This window comes from Larus michahellis, chromosome Z, assembly GCF_964199755.1.
Source record: "Larus michahellis chromosome Z, bLarMic1.1, whole genome shotgun sequence".
Lineage (NCBI taxonomy): Eukaryota > Metazoa > Chordata > Aves > Charadriiformes > Laridae > Larus > Larus michahellis.
In genome coordinates, this window is record NC_133930.1 from 36,301,102 (window position 1) to 36,321,723 (window position 20,622).

At 42.7% G+C, this 20,622-nt stretch overlaps 1 protein-coding gene across 1 annotated transcript in view; it reads left to right on the plus strand.

Moving 5' to 3' along the window:
* Positions 1-3,034: 3,034 nt before the first annotated feature.
* Positions 3,035-20,622, plus strand: part of SH3GL2 (SH3 domain containing GRB2 like 2, endophilin A1) — a 99,267-nt gene continuing 81,679 nt past the window's right edge. Inside the window, exon 1 of the mRNA XM_074570343.1 lies at positions 3,035-3,299. Coding sequence (XP_074426444.1) covers positions 3,255-3,299 — 45 coding nt within the window. The 5' untranslated portion in view covers positions 3,035-3,254. The remainder of the gene's footprint in view (positions 3,300-20,622) is intronic.

The following is a 20,622-nucleotide window of genomic DNA, read 5'->3' on the forward strand; positions in this document are numbered from 1 at the left end:
AAAGAAACAGAAACGTAAGATTGAGATCAGGTGCAAAGTGAATGGGAACAAGGCTTAAGTGTTTTTAGTGTCTTTAGTGTTAAAGAAAATATTGATTACAGACAACGTTCAAACATTCCAAAAACTTAATGGAAAATTTGTTTTGCCATTAGGCTTAACACTGTAGTGAGCTGCAAATTTCTACAATGACATTTATAAGGAATTTATTTACTATCTAGATAGGCATAAAAGATTTTTACACCATGTTTTGCTGAGTAACACAGTTTAGATGACTTACCTTTTCAAAAAAATTGTAAAATTGTGTGTGTTCTGCTAGAGAAAGACAAAGTATGGTTTTCAGAAATGTTCTGTCCCATTAACTCTGACAATGCCTACTTGTCAGAGGTCCTAAAGGGCAGGCATCTGGAATCAGTAGCTTAATATTTGACCTACCTCCACATAGATGGTCCTTTGAAGATCAAGTACGAGGTTTGGTTTTGTGGGGGTTTTGTTACCGTTGTTTTTTTTCTTGTTTTCTTCTTTGCCCTCTTTAAAAAACCGAAGAGTTCATGACTGGGCAACCAGCGGAATAGAGAAGAACCTTGTTCTTCCGAATTCTTTGGAATGATATTTTCATGCAGGTTAATAAAAGCATTTATTCTATGATCTTTACCACACTATCAGTATTTATAAGGTCACACTACAACTCTTTGATAGCCAAAAATGCAATTCTTTCTGTGACAGCTGGGTTATTTCCTATATATTACTTCCCATTTTACTTGCATGACAGGTGTAAGTCAGCAAAGATTTTTGCTCTTAAAATCATCAGATAATGCAAACAAATATTGCTAGAAGTAGCATGTAGTTCTATTTGCAGAATCCACTATGTGTTAAGTAAGAAGGATAGTGATTAACAACATAAAGTCAACGGTGTGCATGAAAAGCAGGATTAGGGTTGCATCTACAAAAACACTTACTGCATTTAGTTATTGCTTGAATATGCAACAATGACGTTTTCTTAATTTATTTTTTTATTGTTAGAATTTTATTTCACCATACGGAATGAAAGGATGTGCTTAGCCTATCACACTTATTCATGTTAAAATGGGCTTTGAAGTTGGATTAGATAGAAATATATACACACAGATCTCATAAATACATACAAATACATTAAAATGGGATGTAATACATTATAAGCAAACATCATTTGTTATTGTTCACTACAGTTTATTAAAAACAGAAGTCATCTCACTGAAGCTGATTTCAAAGCATTATTCACTTAGATTGCTCCAGGAGAAGAAGTCACAAATGACATGACATACTGAAGAGCAGACGCTAAATTAAGTTCTCTTTGGCTGACAAGTGTCACCATTTAATTTACTCCAAGTCCACCGACACTGACACATGTAAATTGTGTTTTAATAAAGATAAGACTTTCCACGCCCAGGAATATAGATGTTCCAGAAAAAAAAGAAAAAGAAGTGTGAGCACAAGTGAAAGGGTTAGATTCAGCTGTGAGAATACAGGTATGCACAGCCCGTAATATAAGGTGAGTCAGGGCATTCAACTACTATTTGGGCTGATTTATAGCCAGCAGCATACTAGTAATTTCAATCAACACGCAGTGGGAGCTGCAGGGGCCTAATACCCTTGAAAATGAGGCCTTGTATCTCCAGCTGATCACCTAGAAATGGAATTTGGTGGACCTTTCTATTCTCGCATTGTGTCTTATTTATTTTGTTCATACAATTTTCACGTAAAATTTGTAGCAGACAGCAATGTACTCTTTTGAAATAGCCAGCAAATGCCAGATCCTGAAATTTAACCATTAAATTCCAGTTATTTAGTAACATAGAAAGATATACTTCATTTTATATAAGTAATTAAAATTATGACACTTATATTTTCATAGGTCTACTTTTTGTCTCTCGCTGTGTTTGCAGACTGTAGAGCCCTTTCCCAAGTACTAGGCACAGTATTAAGTCAGTAAAACTCAGTGATCTGGAGGTGTTGCTCTGCCTCTGGATGCCCAGGTACGTGTTGTAGTTGCTTACCCCAAACTTCACAGAATTGAGGCGGTAGGTGGGCTGGGAGATTGCGGCAGCGCACCTTGGCTAGGTGCACCAAGCTGCTGTGGCCACGCAGAGTTCAGAAACAGCTTTAGGTACATCTGAAAATGATGTCATCCCATTTAACTAGCTTCTGTTGAGTGTTTGTTGTGATGGAATTAGAAAGTCAACATAGCATGGCTGCTTTCAACCAACTGATGATAGGCTGTGCGCAACTGTGCATCTTGGTTGTGCTAATTTGCAGTGCTCATATGCAGTGACTGGTACAGCCTGCAGAGAAGGATAATTATGTCTGGATCACATTGCTCGTGTTGTTTGGTCTTTTGCTGGCATAGCCTAATCATGGTTAATTACTGTTCTGCTAGTGTTTACGACACTGAATTGCTCAAGTAGATGACTTTTATCAGGGTTCTAGGCTTCCACCTTCAAGCCAACAGCCACACCAGCAGGTTAGAACAGGCAAGCTTTAGATTTGCTTTTCTACGTGTCACTGACATTGTGATGGGAGAAGAAAAATGCACTTGTTGAGGGATCCCAACTGGCCAGGTTTTGACTGCCACCTGTGCTCTGAGGTAAATCAGGCCCAAAGAAGCCAGTAAGGCAACAAACGTTTCATCAGGTATCTGAGCCATGTTGATCTTTCCCTCTGCTACCGCCTTCCTCATTCCCCCTCCAATTTCGTCCCTTCAGGCTCGTTTCCACGGATGATGTCCTGCGGGGTCAGGTGCACCCGTTCTTGCTACTGAGGCGAGGCCGAGCGCCGCGCACGGCCGGGGGCGGCCGAGGAACTCCACGCCCGTGGCCCGCGGGGGAGCGGGGGTGTCCACCCGGGGCAGGGCGGGCAGAAGCACAGGAAGGCCGGACATCCTGGCGCTGGCGGTGGGCTGCGTGGGTGGGGGGCACACCGACCGTTGGGACCGACCGTTGGGGGACCCGGGGTCGACCGTTAGGGCGCGCGCGCGGGGGCGGGGGCCAGGCGGGGGCGCGGGGGAAGGCGGCGCGTCCCGCCGTGACGTCACGGCGCCCCCGCAACCGGCCGCCGCCGCCGTCGCCTGACAAGCCTCCGCCGGGCGCGCGGGTGCGGAGAGCGCGAGCGGCGCGGGAAGGCGGCGGGACCCACCGCATCGCCCCGCGGCTCCCCTCGGCTCGGCTCGGCTCCCCTCCGCTCCGCTCCGCTCGGCTCGGCTGCAGCGCGCCGCCCTCGCCATGTCGGTGGCCGGGCTGAAGAAGCAGTTCCACAAAGCCACTCAGGTACCACCACCGCCCCCCCGCCCCGCGCGTCGAGGGGTGTGTGCGTGGGGCCCACGCGTGGCTGCGCGGTGCGGTGGGGTGCGCGGTGCGGGGACGTGTCGTCGTCGTGTTCCCTCCCCGCGCCTTGGGCACGCAGGGGTGCGCGTAGTGCCGCGGGGTGCGTGGGGACGCCCGCGTGTGCTGCCGGGCGCGTGTCGCGCGTGGGTTTTCACTCCTGCGCACCAGCGTGCGGAATGGGCTTGCGCGGGTGTTGTGCGTGATGTGCGGTAGTGCACGGGGGTGCGTGCCTCTGTCCGCGATCCACGGGTGTGCGCGCTGCGCGAGTGGTTCGCAGGCTTGCGCCAGCGTGCGGGAGTCCGCGTGGTGCGTGAATGTGCGCGGCTGTGGGTGGCCCTGCACCGGTGTCCCCGGGTGTGCGGGGCTGCACGGTGCACGCGTGGGTAGGGCCAGGGCTTGCGGTCCGCCCGCATCTTTCCCGCCCACCCCCGCCGGCTGTGGCCGCGTTGAGGCAGGCGGGAAGGGGCTCCCGGCGTGCGGGAGCGGGTCCTGGTCTGCCCTCGCGGGGACAGAGTGGGCACGGAGGGGGCTTCGAGGCAGCGAGGGCGGGGGGGAGGGGGGGCGATGGGGCAAATACCGGCCGTGGGACTCGAGGCTTTTTCAGGGAGGGCTGTGCACCGTGTTTCCATCGGTGTTTGCTTAACCTGACTTTGTAAATCGACAACAAACATGCCTTTTTTTTTAAAATTTTTTTCTTCCCCCCTCCCGTTTGTTTGTTTTCAGCAGAGTACAGCTGAAATCTGAATAATGAAGTCCTGTTGCTGTAGGCATGGTGTGATATTGCAGGAAGGTCAGGGTGGATGTTTCACCAGTCTTCAAGTTGTTTCATAATACGAAATCTGTGTGTTATAGTCCGTAAGGGTGCAATTTCTGAATCAGGTTCTGAGTCAGCATGCTCTGGGGATAAATCGAAAAAGGTTTCATAGAAGTCAGGGGAATTTCTTTGGATTTAGAGATTTGAGACCAAGACCAGTGTAATGTGCTTTTTTTTTTTTATTTGTATGTTTGCAACTAAATACAAAATTCCTGGTTATTTCCTACTAATGGCCGTTGCAGGCATCTTCAGGTAGCAGTCTTGGTCACTGTAAGCAGTCTGTAGGTGCAGGCATGCAAGATACAGCAGCTGTTCTGCTTTTCAACACCCGTGTTTTTCCCTTTTTCATCCGTCTCATCTTTTGCCTCGTCGTTTGTTGCACTGTGGGGAAGTGTCCCTGAAAGAATGATCCCTAAGACAAGAATTCATCCAAATTCTGATTCTCAGTGCCTTGCAGTTACACCAATACTTGTTACAACTCTGAATGCAATGGGATACGTCAAGTCCTGCACGGGCCCACGCAAGTGTTGGGTGACATTGTGTGTCACCTTTCATACCAGGTTGTGCTGCACCACTGGTAAAATAAGCTTCACAAGGAACCCGCCGTATTCGTGACAGATGCGGTGAGGAGTGGTTAAGGGTGCCTGGGCCCTTCCTGCAGCACCCGACTGCCGCTGCTGCTGCTTGGTTATGTCTGCCTCTGCTACCTGCAGTGCCCAGGAATCATCATTGCTGCACCGGGTGCTGGTACTGAAAATAGGAATTACAGTGTCTGTGTCATATCCACATTTAAGAAGCAGGCAAGCTGAAGTTCACTGTTTAATAATAGAAGTCTCGGTTCTCCATTATTGTAAGTTAATGAGTGTGCCTCTGCAGCAGCAGAGGTAAACATCTTTTTTGGAGGGAGCATGGTATGAAAGCTCCGTGCATGCTGTTCTGTCCTTCAGATGACACTCGCACACTGTCAGCAATACTGTCATTTAGAAGGAAGGAAGAGTTTTAGCTGGCTGGAACCAAAATATTAAGTTCCTGGTGCCAGATTTAGCAGCCTGACATCAGGGATTTTTGGGCCCAGCCTTGACTTTCACAGATTGTTTGTATGCAGGCCATGAAGACACATTCATGTATGAGAATGACTCACAAGTAGGTTGCAAGACTGATCTGTTTATTGGCTTGTTTTCAGTGTGAGTGAGAAATCTAGCATTTAGTCGTGCTGACTTTACTCTAGGGAGTAATCCTTTTGACTACGGATTAATCCCCAGGTGAAATATGGATTGACATTGACGGTATGAATGAAGCTTCCCGGATAGGACCGACCAAATTGGAAGTTTTAAAAATTCTGAATTATTCCTTTGGTTCTTATTCACGTAAGAACTTGTGTATGATGTGCTGTCATAATAGAGTCCTAAATCATACCAGGAACAATTTCAAGATATTTCTCAGGTTGTTGTGTCCTTTAACCCAGTTAAGTATTGTGAAGTCTTGAAGTCTCTGGTTTAGTTTCTTTCTGTCTTTAATGCTATTATTCTTGTTGTAACATTAGTACCTCTTAGACACAGAGAATTTATGATTATGACCATACAATACTATTAACAGAAAATGCAGATCCAGTTAGAAATGTAAAGACTTGTGGCACAATTTAAATATTATAAAAAAGTTTTTCTTTCATCCAGAAGAAGTCTGCTTTCCCTAGTGCACAACTTAAAATTATGTGACCTCCATGTCTGGATTGTTTTATGCAATGTGAGCATTTTGTTTTCATTCATCATTTTTTGACTTGTAAAATGTCAAACTAACCTGCATGAAATACTGCCGTTCTGTCTTTTACTAGAAGCCATGCTGAAGAACCTAATGGCTGTCCCATTTCAGAAAAACTTTAATGGTTTTACCTCTGTGCAGCATCATAAAGTTTAGAATAAGTAGTCCTGACTTTGTGAGTCTGGAAGTTGTGACATTCATGCAGAATTAAAAGATGTTAGACTGACAAGTATGGAGCAGGTTAGATTATTCATTTACTGCTATTACCCACAGAGCGCCTGGGAAGGAGAAGTAACACCATTTGAATGTTAACTGTGCTGCTGCAAATATGTCAGACATCCTGGAGCTAAGAAGATTGTACCAAAGAGCGTTTTTCCAGAAAACGGGCAACTAAGCGCTGTGCCACCAAATGGTCCCGTTTTATTTAGGCATTTTATTTAGGCATGCAAACTCCTCTGCTATTGGTGCTATGTCAGTGTGACTGAGAGACTATTGCTTCCTGCAGGTTTGTGTAGTTTTAAAACCACCAGAATAATTTTGTGTGATACAGATTTGACAGTCTGGGGCATTTGAACAGAGTTGTTTTAAAATAGCATGAGCTTTGTTTCCACATGACTGCATTCATTGCATAATATGGCTCTTGTGAGGCACAGTCAAAACTAAGCTTTCAGAAAGTAATAATTTCATAGGGAAAGAAATGAACAAAAAATGCAGGGGTTCCCCAGGGAACCACTGAATAAATGTGACTGGCATTTAAATAGCAGTCTGAATGCAGTGATTTGAACCAAAAAGCCTGGGATATGATTTATTTTCTACCACTGTATTCTGCTTTTGTGATACAACATGATTTAATGTCTTTTAACACCAAGACAGAAGTCACTAGTTTATACAGTTTTATAGAGAAAGAGGTTTATTGCTAAAAGAAACAGATGAAGAAACAACTTCCACTGCACTCATGGTTGTCAGTAGCTTGTTACATGCCCTGACTTTTAGTTGGAAAGTACCATGCTTCCTTCTTTAACAAGGCAGCCTGTGAAGTGCACAGTAAGAGATTGACCTTATCGTTTAATAAGAAGCAAATGAGACTCCTGCTTTGCCATGCGATTGCCCATATAGCACAACATCCTGTGGGCTTCATCAGCATTCTGCATCGATCCAGGTCATTGACATAGGTTCACTTGCAAAAAAAGAGCACATTAGGGTTGAAGCAGGGTTTGAAAGCGTTGACAATCTGTTTTGAAAGTCCCCTGGACGAGTGTCTGCTTATTAGCAGATCCAGCAAACCTTTCTGAGTGCGTGCGTCATCATAAACTTGTGAACAGTTCCCTTGGAATTGATGGGAATATGAGTATGCTGTAAATTAATCTCCTTGTCAAACAATTTTTATATTGTGGTTCATCTAGCTGAATGTTTTTTAAATTCCTTGGTCATAAGCGTGTAAACTGTATTTCACTGGAATGGGTGAGGCAATCCTCCTTTATATGCAACACATTCGCTACACTTGCAAAACTCAACTGCAACTAACCAATTGTTACCATTTCTTTCATACTGATAGAGAATGTGGAGAGTGATAATGTTCATACCAGTATTTTCCTAAATCCCCATTAAGCCCCATATTCATAATATGTTCCTGACTGTCCCACAGTGTTGAGTGGGACCTGTGCGTGCTGCCTCCTCGGCTTTTCCAGTGAAAGCACCTCATCTCTCTTTTCCATCTGTGACTGAAGCTGGGCTCACACTGGGTTTGCCTATCTCCTTCTATGTTTCCTCTCAGCCTTACCCACCAAATTATGGTCAGTTCCCATGTATGTAGAGGTTTGTATGTGAGCTGGTCTGCAAAGTTGAACAGCGACGCATTTTTCCTAGCGTGACTGCTGTACTTTGTGTTGCTAGTGTTGGACTTAAAAGATTCCCTCCTCCAGTGCTGTGGAAACTTGGAGCTGGTGTGGAAGCTTCTGAGCAGGTGGAGGAAAAAGAGCAATTTGCAAAGTGATGTGGCTGTGAGGATGGTGCCCAAACTGGCTCTTAGAAGCCTCTCTTCAAGAGCTACGTACCACTCTCAGTCTGTTGATTTCTCTCTGTGCAGAGTGGAACATTTTGAGATCAAGGAAAGGGAGGAAATTTGTGATACGAGAATGAAGACTATTTTTAGAAAAAAATATTTACTTAGCTGAGGAGGGGATTATTTCCACAGCAGGTAGGGAAATTCCTTCTGTTTGTGCGCTCTAGCTTGATTGCCAGATACAGTATTCACATTTGGCACCATTCCCATCTGTCCTTTTATTGATGTTACATAATTGAAAGGGTGAAAAATTGACCTTAATCTTCAGTTGGATACTGTGTAACCCTTCTGAGTTGTTGATGGCTTAAACAGTCTGCTCCAGTTTCTAACCCTGTTTCTAAATCTAATTGAAAGAACTGCTGCTTTGTGTCTAAAAAAGATAATGGCTTGGGTTTCGGGTGGGATTTCTCAAGCATCTGTCACTGCAGTATCTTTCCACCTGATATATGCCATTTCCATTTTTATGTGTGTATGTATGTATATATAAAGCTGGAGCACTGATTGACACCCATCTGAAATTTTTCCCCCAGTGACCTGTGGTGGCAAAGAATATCCGTGGATGCTGTGCTCAAAACACAGCCTGCATGAGATTTTTGTTTTACATCTTGACTTTCATCTTTACTGGAAGTATTACACAGCAAGGAAGAACTCGCTGCTCTTGGTCATTCATGCAAAACTGTGTCTTTAAGATTTAAATGTGGCCTCATGATTAGCATACTGATTGATAGCATGCTTCATAAAAGTGCTGAAGCAGCGTAAACAGGTTTAACCAAAGCAGATTCTGCAGAGGTTACTGTGCATAAGATTCTGTAGTTTTACGTAGCTGTCAAGTGCAAATGTGGGGCGGTGCTGGGGTGGTTTTACACATTTGTTGTGGAGGATGGAGAGTCGAGGAGCTTGAACACTGACTGTCATGACCCAGTAGTGTGCCAATGAAATCGTTGATTTTTAAAAGCTGAAGAGGAGGGTAGGAGTTGAAAATCTGCTTTGCAGGCCACAAGAAGCTGTTGCCACTTTGTGAGTACATCTGAAGAGAAATTGTAAATGGACAGCATTTGGTGGGAAGTGCCCTGATGAAGCAGGCCCATGGTCCTCTTCTAGTGAAAAAGTCTGTGGTACCATCAGGGACAGCTGAAGCTTCCTTCTCTCCTGGAACTAAAAAGTCTTGTTTTGTGCTGCTTTCTGGCAACTTCTGTGACTCTGGCTCTCAATTCTTCTCACTTAGTGGTCCCTGATGGACAACGGTGGTGCTGATCCTCTCTTGAATATATGGAAGTATGAGACGAAAGAAAGCTGAACTACAGCATGGTATTATTGTGATGATCTTTGCCACAGCAGAATTACGTAGCCTTCAGTGCTTATCTGATCCTGCAATCTTGCAGACAAAATAGTAGCTTTTTTCAAACTTGAGGTCAAGGCACATGTCGCAGGAATCCATCCAACCTGTCATAGAAGTCATAGGAATTAAAATAATTTTTTTTTTCTCCTGAAGCTAACGTTTTTCACAGGGTTTCCCTTTCTGGAGGCCCTATAGATCTGCATGGGAGAAAATAAAAAAACACAAAGTGGCCATTTGAAGTTCAGCATAATTTCAGTTTGTCTGTGATGGAAACCACTGTGTCAGACCTGGACAGAATGATTCATGGATATGTAGTTGTAATTGATATAATACTGATGATGCTCTTGCGCCCATGATGAAGGCCATATCTATATAACTAAATAATATTTTTTTAAAAATATCCTATTATGTAGACTGTTGTGTTAAGAAATTCCATTAGTGTTGTGCAGTAACACTGAGGACACAATTTATTTTCCATTTTAAAGTATCCTTGAGCACTGGACATCACTTCTGCTTCTGTGGGGAAGACTGCCATCGCAACAAAATAGGGTGATAACAGCATATGTTCCAAAAGAGATGAAGGTTTGGGTTTTTTTCCCTAGAAAGAAAATTCTCTTGAAAAGTATTCTTGATTTCATCTTTCATGACTTTCAGTAGACTAACAGGACTTCCTCTTTTAAGCAGCACTAGCCAATTAGATATTTTTGCTGAGTTCTTTTGCAGTCTGTACAATTTTCAGCCTTCAAAATATGTGCCAAAAATTCCTTTTCAAGCAAAATCAATCTAGATGCAGCAAACGAGTTAATAATTCATAAGGTATAAATGTCAAAAATAGTGTTTTTCTTTCTAGATGAGTCACTTAGAATTTGTCTGTCTTGGACTGGATAATCTAAGGACTGAATTTAAAGTGCTGCAATTTTACAAGTATAACTCTACAATGGATGGATTTCTTTCTGCCACTAGAAGAACAGTGTTTCAACTTAATTGATTTTATTTGGAAGGGGATCTGAGGACAGCAGACTAAGACCCATCCTTCCGTTTGAAAGAGAGTGTTTGCGCGGAACTGGCCAAGGCATTAGAGATGACCAGTTAGTGTACTTTTCTCAACTAACTCACCAATTGAATTTGTGTTTTTCTAGAAATGCTCCATTTGGCATTGAAACAGAGTTAGTTAAACCTGGGTCTTGCTCCAGTTGAAGTGAAAGGAGATTTCAGTACTTAGGAGCACCTTCTACTTGAGTTTTCTGTTGGTTGCTTCATCCCATTTCCTGCATTGGCCAGGAACGGGTGGAATTTGATTTTACTTTCCACTGTTATGAAAGGAACTAAACCAGAGCTGAGGCATGAGGAAAGGTCAACAACATGCAAATGTGTTTAGGAACCAAAACGTTTGAATGTGAAAGGGTTCCTTGACATGCAGAATAACCACACGTGTACATGGTTTACTGATTAGACTCCATCATCCAAGGAGCTTTCCACTAGCATTAACAAACAGAAGTTTGTCTCTCAGGAAGGATGGATATATCTTACGGTACCTGTATTTTTTATCATCTAGACTTGGTTTTTAAAATGTGACCATGTTGCTATGGGGCTGGTGGGAAAATCTCCTTCCTTGATCACAAAAGCGTGTACCTGCATCTTGCCATATATGAGGCAAATCCACCACTGTCAGAAATGGATATGACTGTTGCAGGCAGTAGTCATAATATGCCATGCATCTTGCCTGTCTTAAGTCTAAACAGATAAAATGTGAGTTTCTGGAAGAGAGGAAGACTTAATTGCTGAAAACAGAGGCAAACTTAGATAAATAATGTAGGTCTTTAACTTTTTTATGCAGAAAAATATTTTTTTCTCAGTCAGTTTTGTCTGGTTTGTTTCACCTATGTAAACTGCTATAAAAAGGGCACATGGCAGAGAAAGTTAAGCTTTGCATGGTAGGAACGGGATTCTCTTACTAAAGTAAGAGCCACAAAGACCTGATATCAAAACATACATAACTTCTTTTCTTTGTTTTGCATTGTTGTAATTCAAAATAATTTAAGGCAGGGTGATTTGGAACTTGTAATTTTCACAGATGTCACATCCCTCCTCAAAGGTCTGGATTCACATGTTTCAGAATGGCTGCATTGTGATGACCAAAAAACCTGTAAGGCTTGAAATCATCTGTAGAGCTTTTGGTGTTCTCTGGAGGTCATTTTGGTTTTTATTTAACTGTAAATATGGGTGGGAAAATACCCAAAAAGTACCGAGGATGAAAGAGTGGGGAGGTCCTCGACAGGAATCCTTGAAAATTGAACAGAGGTAAATACTGTGCTCCAGTATGTATGGATAACGCTGAGTAGAGGCAGAAGAAATGTCAGGCATCGGTGAGTGAAGCCAGCACTTGCTGTTTCCTGCTTCATTAGCCTACCGTGTCCAGGATCCTTAGTTCCTGATCTGGATACTGCGATACTGTGTATTGTTCCAGCCCAGGAGAAAGGATGACCAGTGTTCCCAAAACACATACAGCCTAAATAACACCAATGGGTCAAAGAGGTCAGCGTGAATTTTACGGTGTCCATCAGTATATGTGGAATCAAATGTGACTAAGGAGGAGAAAAGCCATCATTGTTTCTAAGATGACAACCCCATCTGTTGAAGATTTCTTGTCTTATGGGGAGAAAGAATAAGGAAAAGGAAATACTCCTCTGCTGCTCTGATTTAGCGATAGTCTTTCAACAAAACTGCTTTCCATGACTCAGGTGCTTATTCCTTCGCCTGGGGAGAGTTTGCTGTTCTGAGCTGGCTGGCTGGAGTTTTATGTTTTGCACGTGAAAAGTTTCCCCAGCGCTGACTGCCAAAGGTTCTGATAGGTTTTGATCAACAAAGTGCCTGCTTCAAATCGTTGACTCATTCAAACAGTTCAGTGAAGTTCAAAACTGTCCTGGTCAGAGGCTGAGCTATGCATTAGCATGTTCCTGGGGCTCTGCAGCGCCAAGTCTTTGCTGGGCCTGAGGTGCTCTCAGTGACTGAAAGTACCTGGCTAGGTTGCAAAGGCAAAATGTAGTAACAGATTAGTACCTATACGGATGTATGGCTTTTCATGATTGAAGACAAGGTTGTCCCAGTTTGTCCTGCTTCTCTGTAACCCTGATGTAGGAGGAAGGCTCTGTTACTTTAATGGGAGAAAGCATTGGTGCAGGTAAGAATTTTAGTACATCTGTAGAAAAGGATCTGTCCTTCTGCTCTGTGCTCCTCAGTGCTTAGCATAAGTGACTAAATTATATATCCTCCTTCCCCACGTCACTGTTAATCTCTGGACATACACATGTTTGTGGTGCTTAAGGACTAGAAAGCCTCAGGTCTGTCAGCTGTGGTTTTGGCTGTTGGGTTTCTTCATGCACATCCTGGATGTATTGGCCAAGAAAGCAGCTGAGCATGCTTGGGTTGAGTTTCTGCCTGGGGCCTACTGGTACCACTGCAGAATCAATTTTAATAATAAAGTAAGTTCCTGAGATAAAACCAAATTGAATGTGGCTGAACTTGAATTTGAAAATATCTGCCAAACTATAGGAGAAAATTCAGCGATGTCTAAGGTCTCTCATGTCTTTTGCTGTAATTTTGGCTCTGGTAGGGTAATTGGTGATTTACTCCTCTCATTTTGAGAGTAAGACCACTTCCCAAATCACACATTAAAATCAGCTATATGAGATTTCTAGCAACTTTTATAAAAAGCAGGCAGTCTTCCCAAGCAGATTTGGAAGGTACTCTAGAGACATGCAGACATGGTACTGTTATATCTTGTTCACTTGCATTCTGTGGAGGACTTTTTCTCTCTCTTGCTGCACAGCACATTGGAGCAAGAGAGATTTGAAAATTTAATGAAGCTGCAATAAAGCAGACTATTCTAGTTCCATATTTTTCTCATTTGTGTTTGCAGATTAACGACACTTGTGTCCAGGGAAACTTCTTCATCTACAAGAACTTAAGCAGATTCACTGCTGTGGAGTTTTTTTTCCCCCTGATTTCCTCCTGATATTTCTTTCAAACCTTTGTAAAATATTATCACTGAGAATTTTATTTCCTTTAAAAGCTATATTCATTTTCTTGCAATAAAATTAAATTTGAGAAGGTAAATTAAGCATCTGGGGGAGAAGCCATTCTTATCAAATGAGCTTTCTATTAAAGAATGAAGACCAGATCATGAGTATGAGTAGCAACTCAGTGGACAGGTGAGCCAGAGGCAAAACATGCTTGAATCTTACGGCTTTTGAGGGCATGTGAAGGAGCAGGTAGCAGAGAGCCAGCAAGAAGGAAGAGTCAGACCAGGTGTTGACTTTGCATGCTGTGTTTTAGGAATTTTACTACCACTACACTGAGGGCTTAACAGAGAAGCATGCGAGGAAGATGATGAGTCTTGTATTGTTTTTTCGATATTCCCTAATGTAACGTCATGCAAGTAGTCGTGGTAGAACAGCATGCTGTGACTGTATCGCTGTCAGAAATCAGCAGTTGATTGTGGTGTCAATTTTCTGACGTACAGTCTCCTCTGTTGCTCTTGAGAGTGACTGGGTTTGTGGTTATAGATTTAGGATGTTCAATGTTGGAACTTAGTGGCGTGAATAACCATGGATCAGCTAATGCCAACTTGCTCTAAGTATTCTCATGTGAGAACTGAGAGTCCTTTGAAGTGTTGTTGCCTCATTTTTGCTTGCCTTGGAGGTACATATTGCTTGCCATCTCCTGTACGTTGAAGAAGGAGGTAATAGCCATTTCTGGCTGCCCTGTGCTAAGCTATGGGGAAGCCTTGAGGGAAAGATACAGGAACTCAGTCCTATCCTATCAAAGATAAATCTGTCTCCCTGACAAAAAAGCCCAAGGATGAGTGGGAGGTGGGAAAAAATAAGAAAAAAAGAAATCAAAGCATATTTGCAGCAAGTTGTTTCCTGCCGTAGCCCTCCCTAGCCTGTGCTAACAGGGAAGACTGCAGTGCACTCTTCTGCAACCATTTCTCTTTCTGCACGTCTGCCACAAAAGGACCATGAGGGAGGAAAAAGTGACTTTTGCCTCTTTTTCTGTGCCATCCTTTGACATCTGAGGAATTTCTGGCAGGGTTTGTGGACCTAGTTTCCTCTGTACCGTCTCAATGTCGGTACCAGCACCAAGGAGCTGGGACTTAAGAAATTAATTAATTGTGACTATGATTGTGACCCCTCAGCTCTAGTGAAATAGTGTGTTTGGTTTGCAGGCTAGAAAGGTTGGCGTTTGTTCTGATACCTTATTTATTCTTAAATAACCACGGTGCTGTCATTAACATGACATCCTCTAAATTATAAAACATCGTAGGGTGGCTCTTAATTCTTAAATGTAATATTTAAAAGGTAGATAAATTGTTTCACAAAAGCAGAACATGTTCTGGTAATATCAAATGTCTTGCAAGCAAACAACGCATAACCAAGACTTTCAAAAAATTTCCCAGAATTTTGTCTCCTACTGAGAGTTGATGCAAATGAATAACAGAGGTGACCTGGTTGTTGACAGGAGACATTCACTAATGTATATGCTTTTACTCAGCAGCAAGAAAACATTCTGCAGACTAAATTCTGCTGATTTGGGGTATTTTGCTTATTTATTTTATTTTAAGTGTTCAGAGGTCATTTTTAACAAAGCATTTTCTTTTTTCTTTTTTTAAATGAAGTGTTTTTGCAGCATATAATCCCAAACATTAAGAAACCATTACAGAATCAAGATGTTTTAAAAATTAATAATGCTGTCTCCTTTTCTTCCTTTCTGAATTTTCTTGACTTCAGGGTTTACATTTTCAGTTCTTTTAAGGGTAAAAGCTAATGTTTTGTTATAACTGTATGATTGTAAGACTTAAGAATTTTGAAGGGAAGACAGCACAGAGCAGGGGACAGATGACAGCCATTGCAAAGACCTGGCAATAATTGCTCTGAGCCATTTTGTCTCTTTACAGCATAACTCCTGTGGGAGCTGTTCCAGTTTAAAATGTGTGCTAGATCTTTGACGGGTGCATGGTCATGCCACTTCTTCTTGCTGTCTTTCAGGTTGAGTGACGTAGCATCTAACCTGAACTTCGGAGACTACATCTATGTTGGAGAGTCACACAGTGCAAAAGGCATGGGTCTGTACAACAAAACAGTTGCTGCAGAGGATGCAGTGTCCCCCAGTGGAGGCTTATGATTTATGTATAGTTTGATTTTGGACTAACTCTAGTTCCGGTCCTGTGGACTAAATGCCTGCTAGTGGTTGAAGCATGGCAGATGAGCTCTTTGAGAGAAATTTCTGCTTCAGTTTCATTCAAAAGGAATCCAGTTCACATGCTACAAGACTGCTCTACAGTCTAAAACATAGTGGAATAAGTGGGGAAGACCATGAGATTTATTTTAAAAAGTTAACTCCTGATTTGTACTGAAATGCTGGTGCACCTGCAATCTGGAAAAGGTACTTGGTAGTTGCTAAGCATTTATCTTTTCAATTTATTTGCGCTACTTAAAATACTTTCACAAGCCAAATTCTTGTGAAAACTGCAGGAAATAATCCAAATCCAGGAGGGCTTTTCTATGTCATATGAATATTTAAAGTCTTGTTTTTACACAGCTGTGAAAAGCTCTTGCTTCAGCTGATGGGTTGACTTGAGTTTTAAATTTAGTAAATTGCTTGGCTACTACTAATTTCGTTTGTAAGCAAGGGTGCAGGTAGATAAAAGAAGAAAAGTAACATCATCCACAGGGAAAGGAAATCATAGATTTATGGACAGAGGGGGCTGTATTTTAAGGAACAGTGTAATAGTGAACAGATGCAGCAGAGCAGGTTTCTTTACCTTCAACGCATTTTGAAGAACTGGATTGTATCTTCTGAGGCACGTACCTACATGGGGGCGGTTACAGAGCCGTGATACACTAAGTGGCCATTGACTCCCCTAGAGCAGTGTGCCTCACTGTGGTCTCTGGTGCTCTGGGTAACACTGCTGTCTTGCCATGGAGGAATATCATCTTCAGCAGATCTGAGGTACGGGGTACCACACTACAGCACCAATTGTTTAGATCACCAAGGTTTGGATCATGCAAACCCAGGAGGCTGGTGAGGAACCACTTCTGTGCTCTGTTGTGAGTTCTGATATCTGCCTTAGTTGGCCTAAGTGAAGGATCCTTCACCACTCCTTTTCTGCACACCCAGATAAAAGCTGGGCCATAGATATTCCTAGTTACTAAGGGATCCCCACTGGCAGTACAAGCTTTGCTGTGAATTTGTCTTCCTGTTTTGCATCACTTTTATCTCACCAATATTCCAAAGCTGTGACACTGAAAAAACAGCTGCAAAGTAGTGAGGAAACTCTGTGAATTCTTGATCTCTTGGTATGCCAAGAAGGATGGCTATTGTAAATGTGGCCCTGAGGGCAAATGTCTATTTATGCTGGTTTTTATTGCTGTTACATATGTCCTTGTGTCCTTGTTTATCTCTGATGGGAACCTTTGCTCTCATGCAACCAGAGCCGAGTGAGTAGAGTGGAGTATGATCTTGTATTGTGCTGCTCTTGCTGCAGAGGTGTGCTGTTTAATTCCTGACTTGCTAAATTGCCCAAGTGTAGAGTGCTGGTAAGTAATCGTACTGCCATATTCTGTCACTGCCTGTCTCTTGTCAGTGATTTGAAATATGTTGTTCTACAGCTATGCTTTTCAGACAGAGATAGGCCTACTAGTTCTCCGTGAGATTCCAGGTGACATTTTGCCATTGATCAAGTATTCAGTGGGGCTAGAATCTACACTCAATAGACAAAGCTCCTTGTAAGAACTGGAACATCTTAGGCAAGTGTAGGAAGTCCCTGGACTCTGCATCCCTCTGAAGAGTCAAGAGCATCATGCCTCTTGGTGTCTGGAGGCTTAATCTTTCCAGATACTTCCAGTCAAGCAATGCACTTCATCAGAGCCATATGGCATGAATTTTAACTGCCTTCCTGTCATGGTTTGGGCTGGACTGGCCATGAAACAAACAACAGGTGCTCTCCCTGACCTTGGCAAACTAGTGCACTTCGACTTCAGATAGACTATGCATTCCCTGGGGACCTTTTCCACAACGTCAACCACCCCACATTGGGGGTCAGCCCAAGCCCTCCTTAACCCCTTACCTCGAACCAGGACACTTCCCATCCTTCATTTGCACTGCAGATAATTTGTTGTGTGTGGTAGGAGAAAGATGAGGACATCCTGTACATTTATGTTATTTTTAATCTTTAATTTATTTGTAAAGTTGAAGATATAGATGAAGGGCGTTTACTTCAGTCACAACAACCCCAAGCAACACAACAGGCTTGGGGAAGAGTGTCTGGAGAGCTGCCCAGCAGAAAAGGACCTGGGGGTGCTGGTGGACGGCCAGCTTAACATGAGCCAGCAGTGTGCCCAGGTGGCCAAGAAGGCCAACAGCATTCTGGCTTGTCTCAGGAATAGCGTGGCCAGCAGGAGTAAGGAAGTGATCGTGCCTCTGTACTCGGCACTGGTGAGGCCTCACCTCGAGTACTGTGTTCAGTTCTGGGCCCCTCTGTGCAAGAGGGACATTGAAGTGCTGGAGTGTGTCCAGAGGAGAGCTACCAGGCTGGGGAGGGGTCTGGAGACCAGGTCATATGAGGAGAGGCTGAGGGAGCTGGGCATGTTTAGCTTGGAGAAGAGGAGGCTGAGGGGAGACCTCATTGCCCTCTACAACTACCTGAAAGGAGGTTGGAGAGAGGTGGGTGTTGGCCTCTTCTCCCAGGTGAATAATGACAGGACGAGAGGAAATGGTCTGAAGTTGCGGCAGGGGAGGTTTAGATTAGATTTTAGGAAGAATTACTTTACTGAAAGAGTGGTCAGGCACTGGAACAGCCTGCCCAGGGAGGTGGCTGAGTCACCATCCCTAGAGGTGTTTAAGAAACGTCTAGATGTGGCACTTCAGGGCATGCTCTAGTGGCAGACTAGTGGCAGAGATTGTAGGTTGTTTGGTTGGACTCAATGATCTTAAGGGTCCTTTCCAACCATGAAGATTCTATGATTCTATACTTGGAGAGATAAATTTTCTGCATTGAGCCTGAGTTGATCGTAATTCGTCGTCATTTTAAAGTTTGGGCTGTCTGGCTACACTTTCCCAAAGTTCTCACAAAAGCTTGACAAATTGTAATAAACACCATTTCCCATGAATAATACTTTAATCCATCAAGGAATTTATAGTTTAATGAATGTATGTAGTGAGAACCATTCTCTCTTTAAACAGATTGGCGTACCTCCTATTTAATCATAGGTGGTACTCAAGACATGGAGGTTAAAGGTTTTTCCACAGGGATGCTCCCTGAATTTGCTTTTCTGTGTGGACTTTCTTAACTTGCTAAACATATAGGTGGAGCAGACATAGCCCTGAGATGTACAAATGTGACTTTCAGGTTTAAAAACAGTGAAAAAGAGCACTGTAGGGTGTCTTCTATTTTATCAATAGAAAAAAAAAAAGCTACATGTCAGCTAGCGTGCAAAAGTGTGCTCTTGGTGAAAAAGTGGGAGATGCCTCAGAGCACCCCTATGTGTGTCTGTCGGATGTAGGGCTTGGAGAAACCCTAGGTAGTCAGGCTGTGGTTTTACAGAAGAAATGGGTCCTTGGTATGTAACTTTTTGTGCCCGTTTTGCCCTGCACTATCAGGAGGACTGTGACCACTCACAGAAATGAAGTTGTGGGAGGACAATGGGATATTTCTTCTATGTCTACTCTGGCTGTGGGGATTCAAGTGCAGAAGCCCTGTTGCTTATATGTGAGTGAAGCAGTGCCAGTCTGTGCAATTTTAACCATTGTACCTGATCACAGGTATATTGTTGCTGATCTTTGAAACTGGAGTTGTGGACTTCAAAAGGTTTGAAAGATCGCTGGTGAGAGAGCAGTTTGAACAAAGTTAGTATTGTATTGTTTTGACCATGCAGTTGTTGGGAGCCTTTTCTTTTTTGGTCATGAATCGTGTTAAAAATTTGAAGAAGATAAAATTATTTTTAATGTCAGAACTTAATGCATCCAACGTCTAAATGGTACCCTACAAATAATTTTGAGAACAAAAAAAAAGCTGAAATTCATGAGAAAAAATCAATTGTTACTTTTTTATCTTTTTTAACACACCATCACCCTTCAACACTACAGAAGAAATTAAAGCAAAAAAAATAATTTAAAAACCCAATAACAGTTTGCTACTGTTCCCCAAAAGGATTAAAAAGAGATACTTCTACTGCTAATTCCCCGAATAGCATTAGAGCCATGCTGTTTTCTTGATCTGTTATCTTTCATATCTGTGCTCTTTAGAGACAGATTTTATTGAGTTTTAATTGTGTGGCTTTTTTGCTTTCATTGAGACATGAGAATAGAATGGTATGGTCATGCTAATAAAATACGTAGGTAGCTAATACTTTCCATGGACCAGTTAGGTATCTTGTGTTTGATTTAGCCTGTGTTTGCTTATGATGACACTGACTCCCAGAGCTCAGTGTGCATTGAAGCCTGAACATATTGATGAGTGGAGTGAAGAAACCATTAACAATGCTCTAATTCCTTTTCTTTATGTGATGGGACATTTGTATCCCTGTAATAAGATGATAAAGTGTATAGGAGTAACTGCAGTAAATACAGTTTTACTATATATCTCATTATATGTTGCTCTGGTTCTCTAGTGTCATTGTGATCTCTGCAGTCTTGCTTGGCAGAGGCATGTGGATGTCAAAATTTTCAAGACTACGTGGATCTTTGAAGTTTTCAGAAAGCCCTTTTTATTTCAGAGTGCATTCACATAAAGTGGATAAATGTATTTTTTTTAAAAAACTTTCTAAATCAGATGTGAGCTTTGTGGTGTACTTTACTGTCATGCTGCAGAAAGGATTCTTATCTGTACTTATGCAAATAGTCTTCCTGAGAGCTTTGTTCCTTCTGTTTACTTGCGTTTTCTAGGGTTATTAATGACTTTCTGCGCATAAGACTTAATGGCATCACTGAGCAGCATTGCAAGTGATCTTGGTTCTTTAATATGTACTAACCACTTGCAAAGAATTGTCAAGCAGTGGACCTCAACCTGAATAACTTGTGTTGTATTTTTTCAGTGGAGTGTTCAAGGGACCTGCACACAGCAGAGGTCCAGGAGAGCGTGTGTCTATGTAACAACACAGAGATTGCTTTGCCCTCAGGCTGCTATAAGCTGATGCTGCAAATAACTGTAAGGATAGGCATATCCCAGTGGCATTCTACATACACACCCAGTCCTCTACCTGCGTCCTTGCTGCTATGAGGACAAAAGCAGACA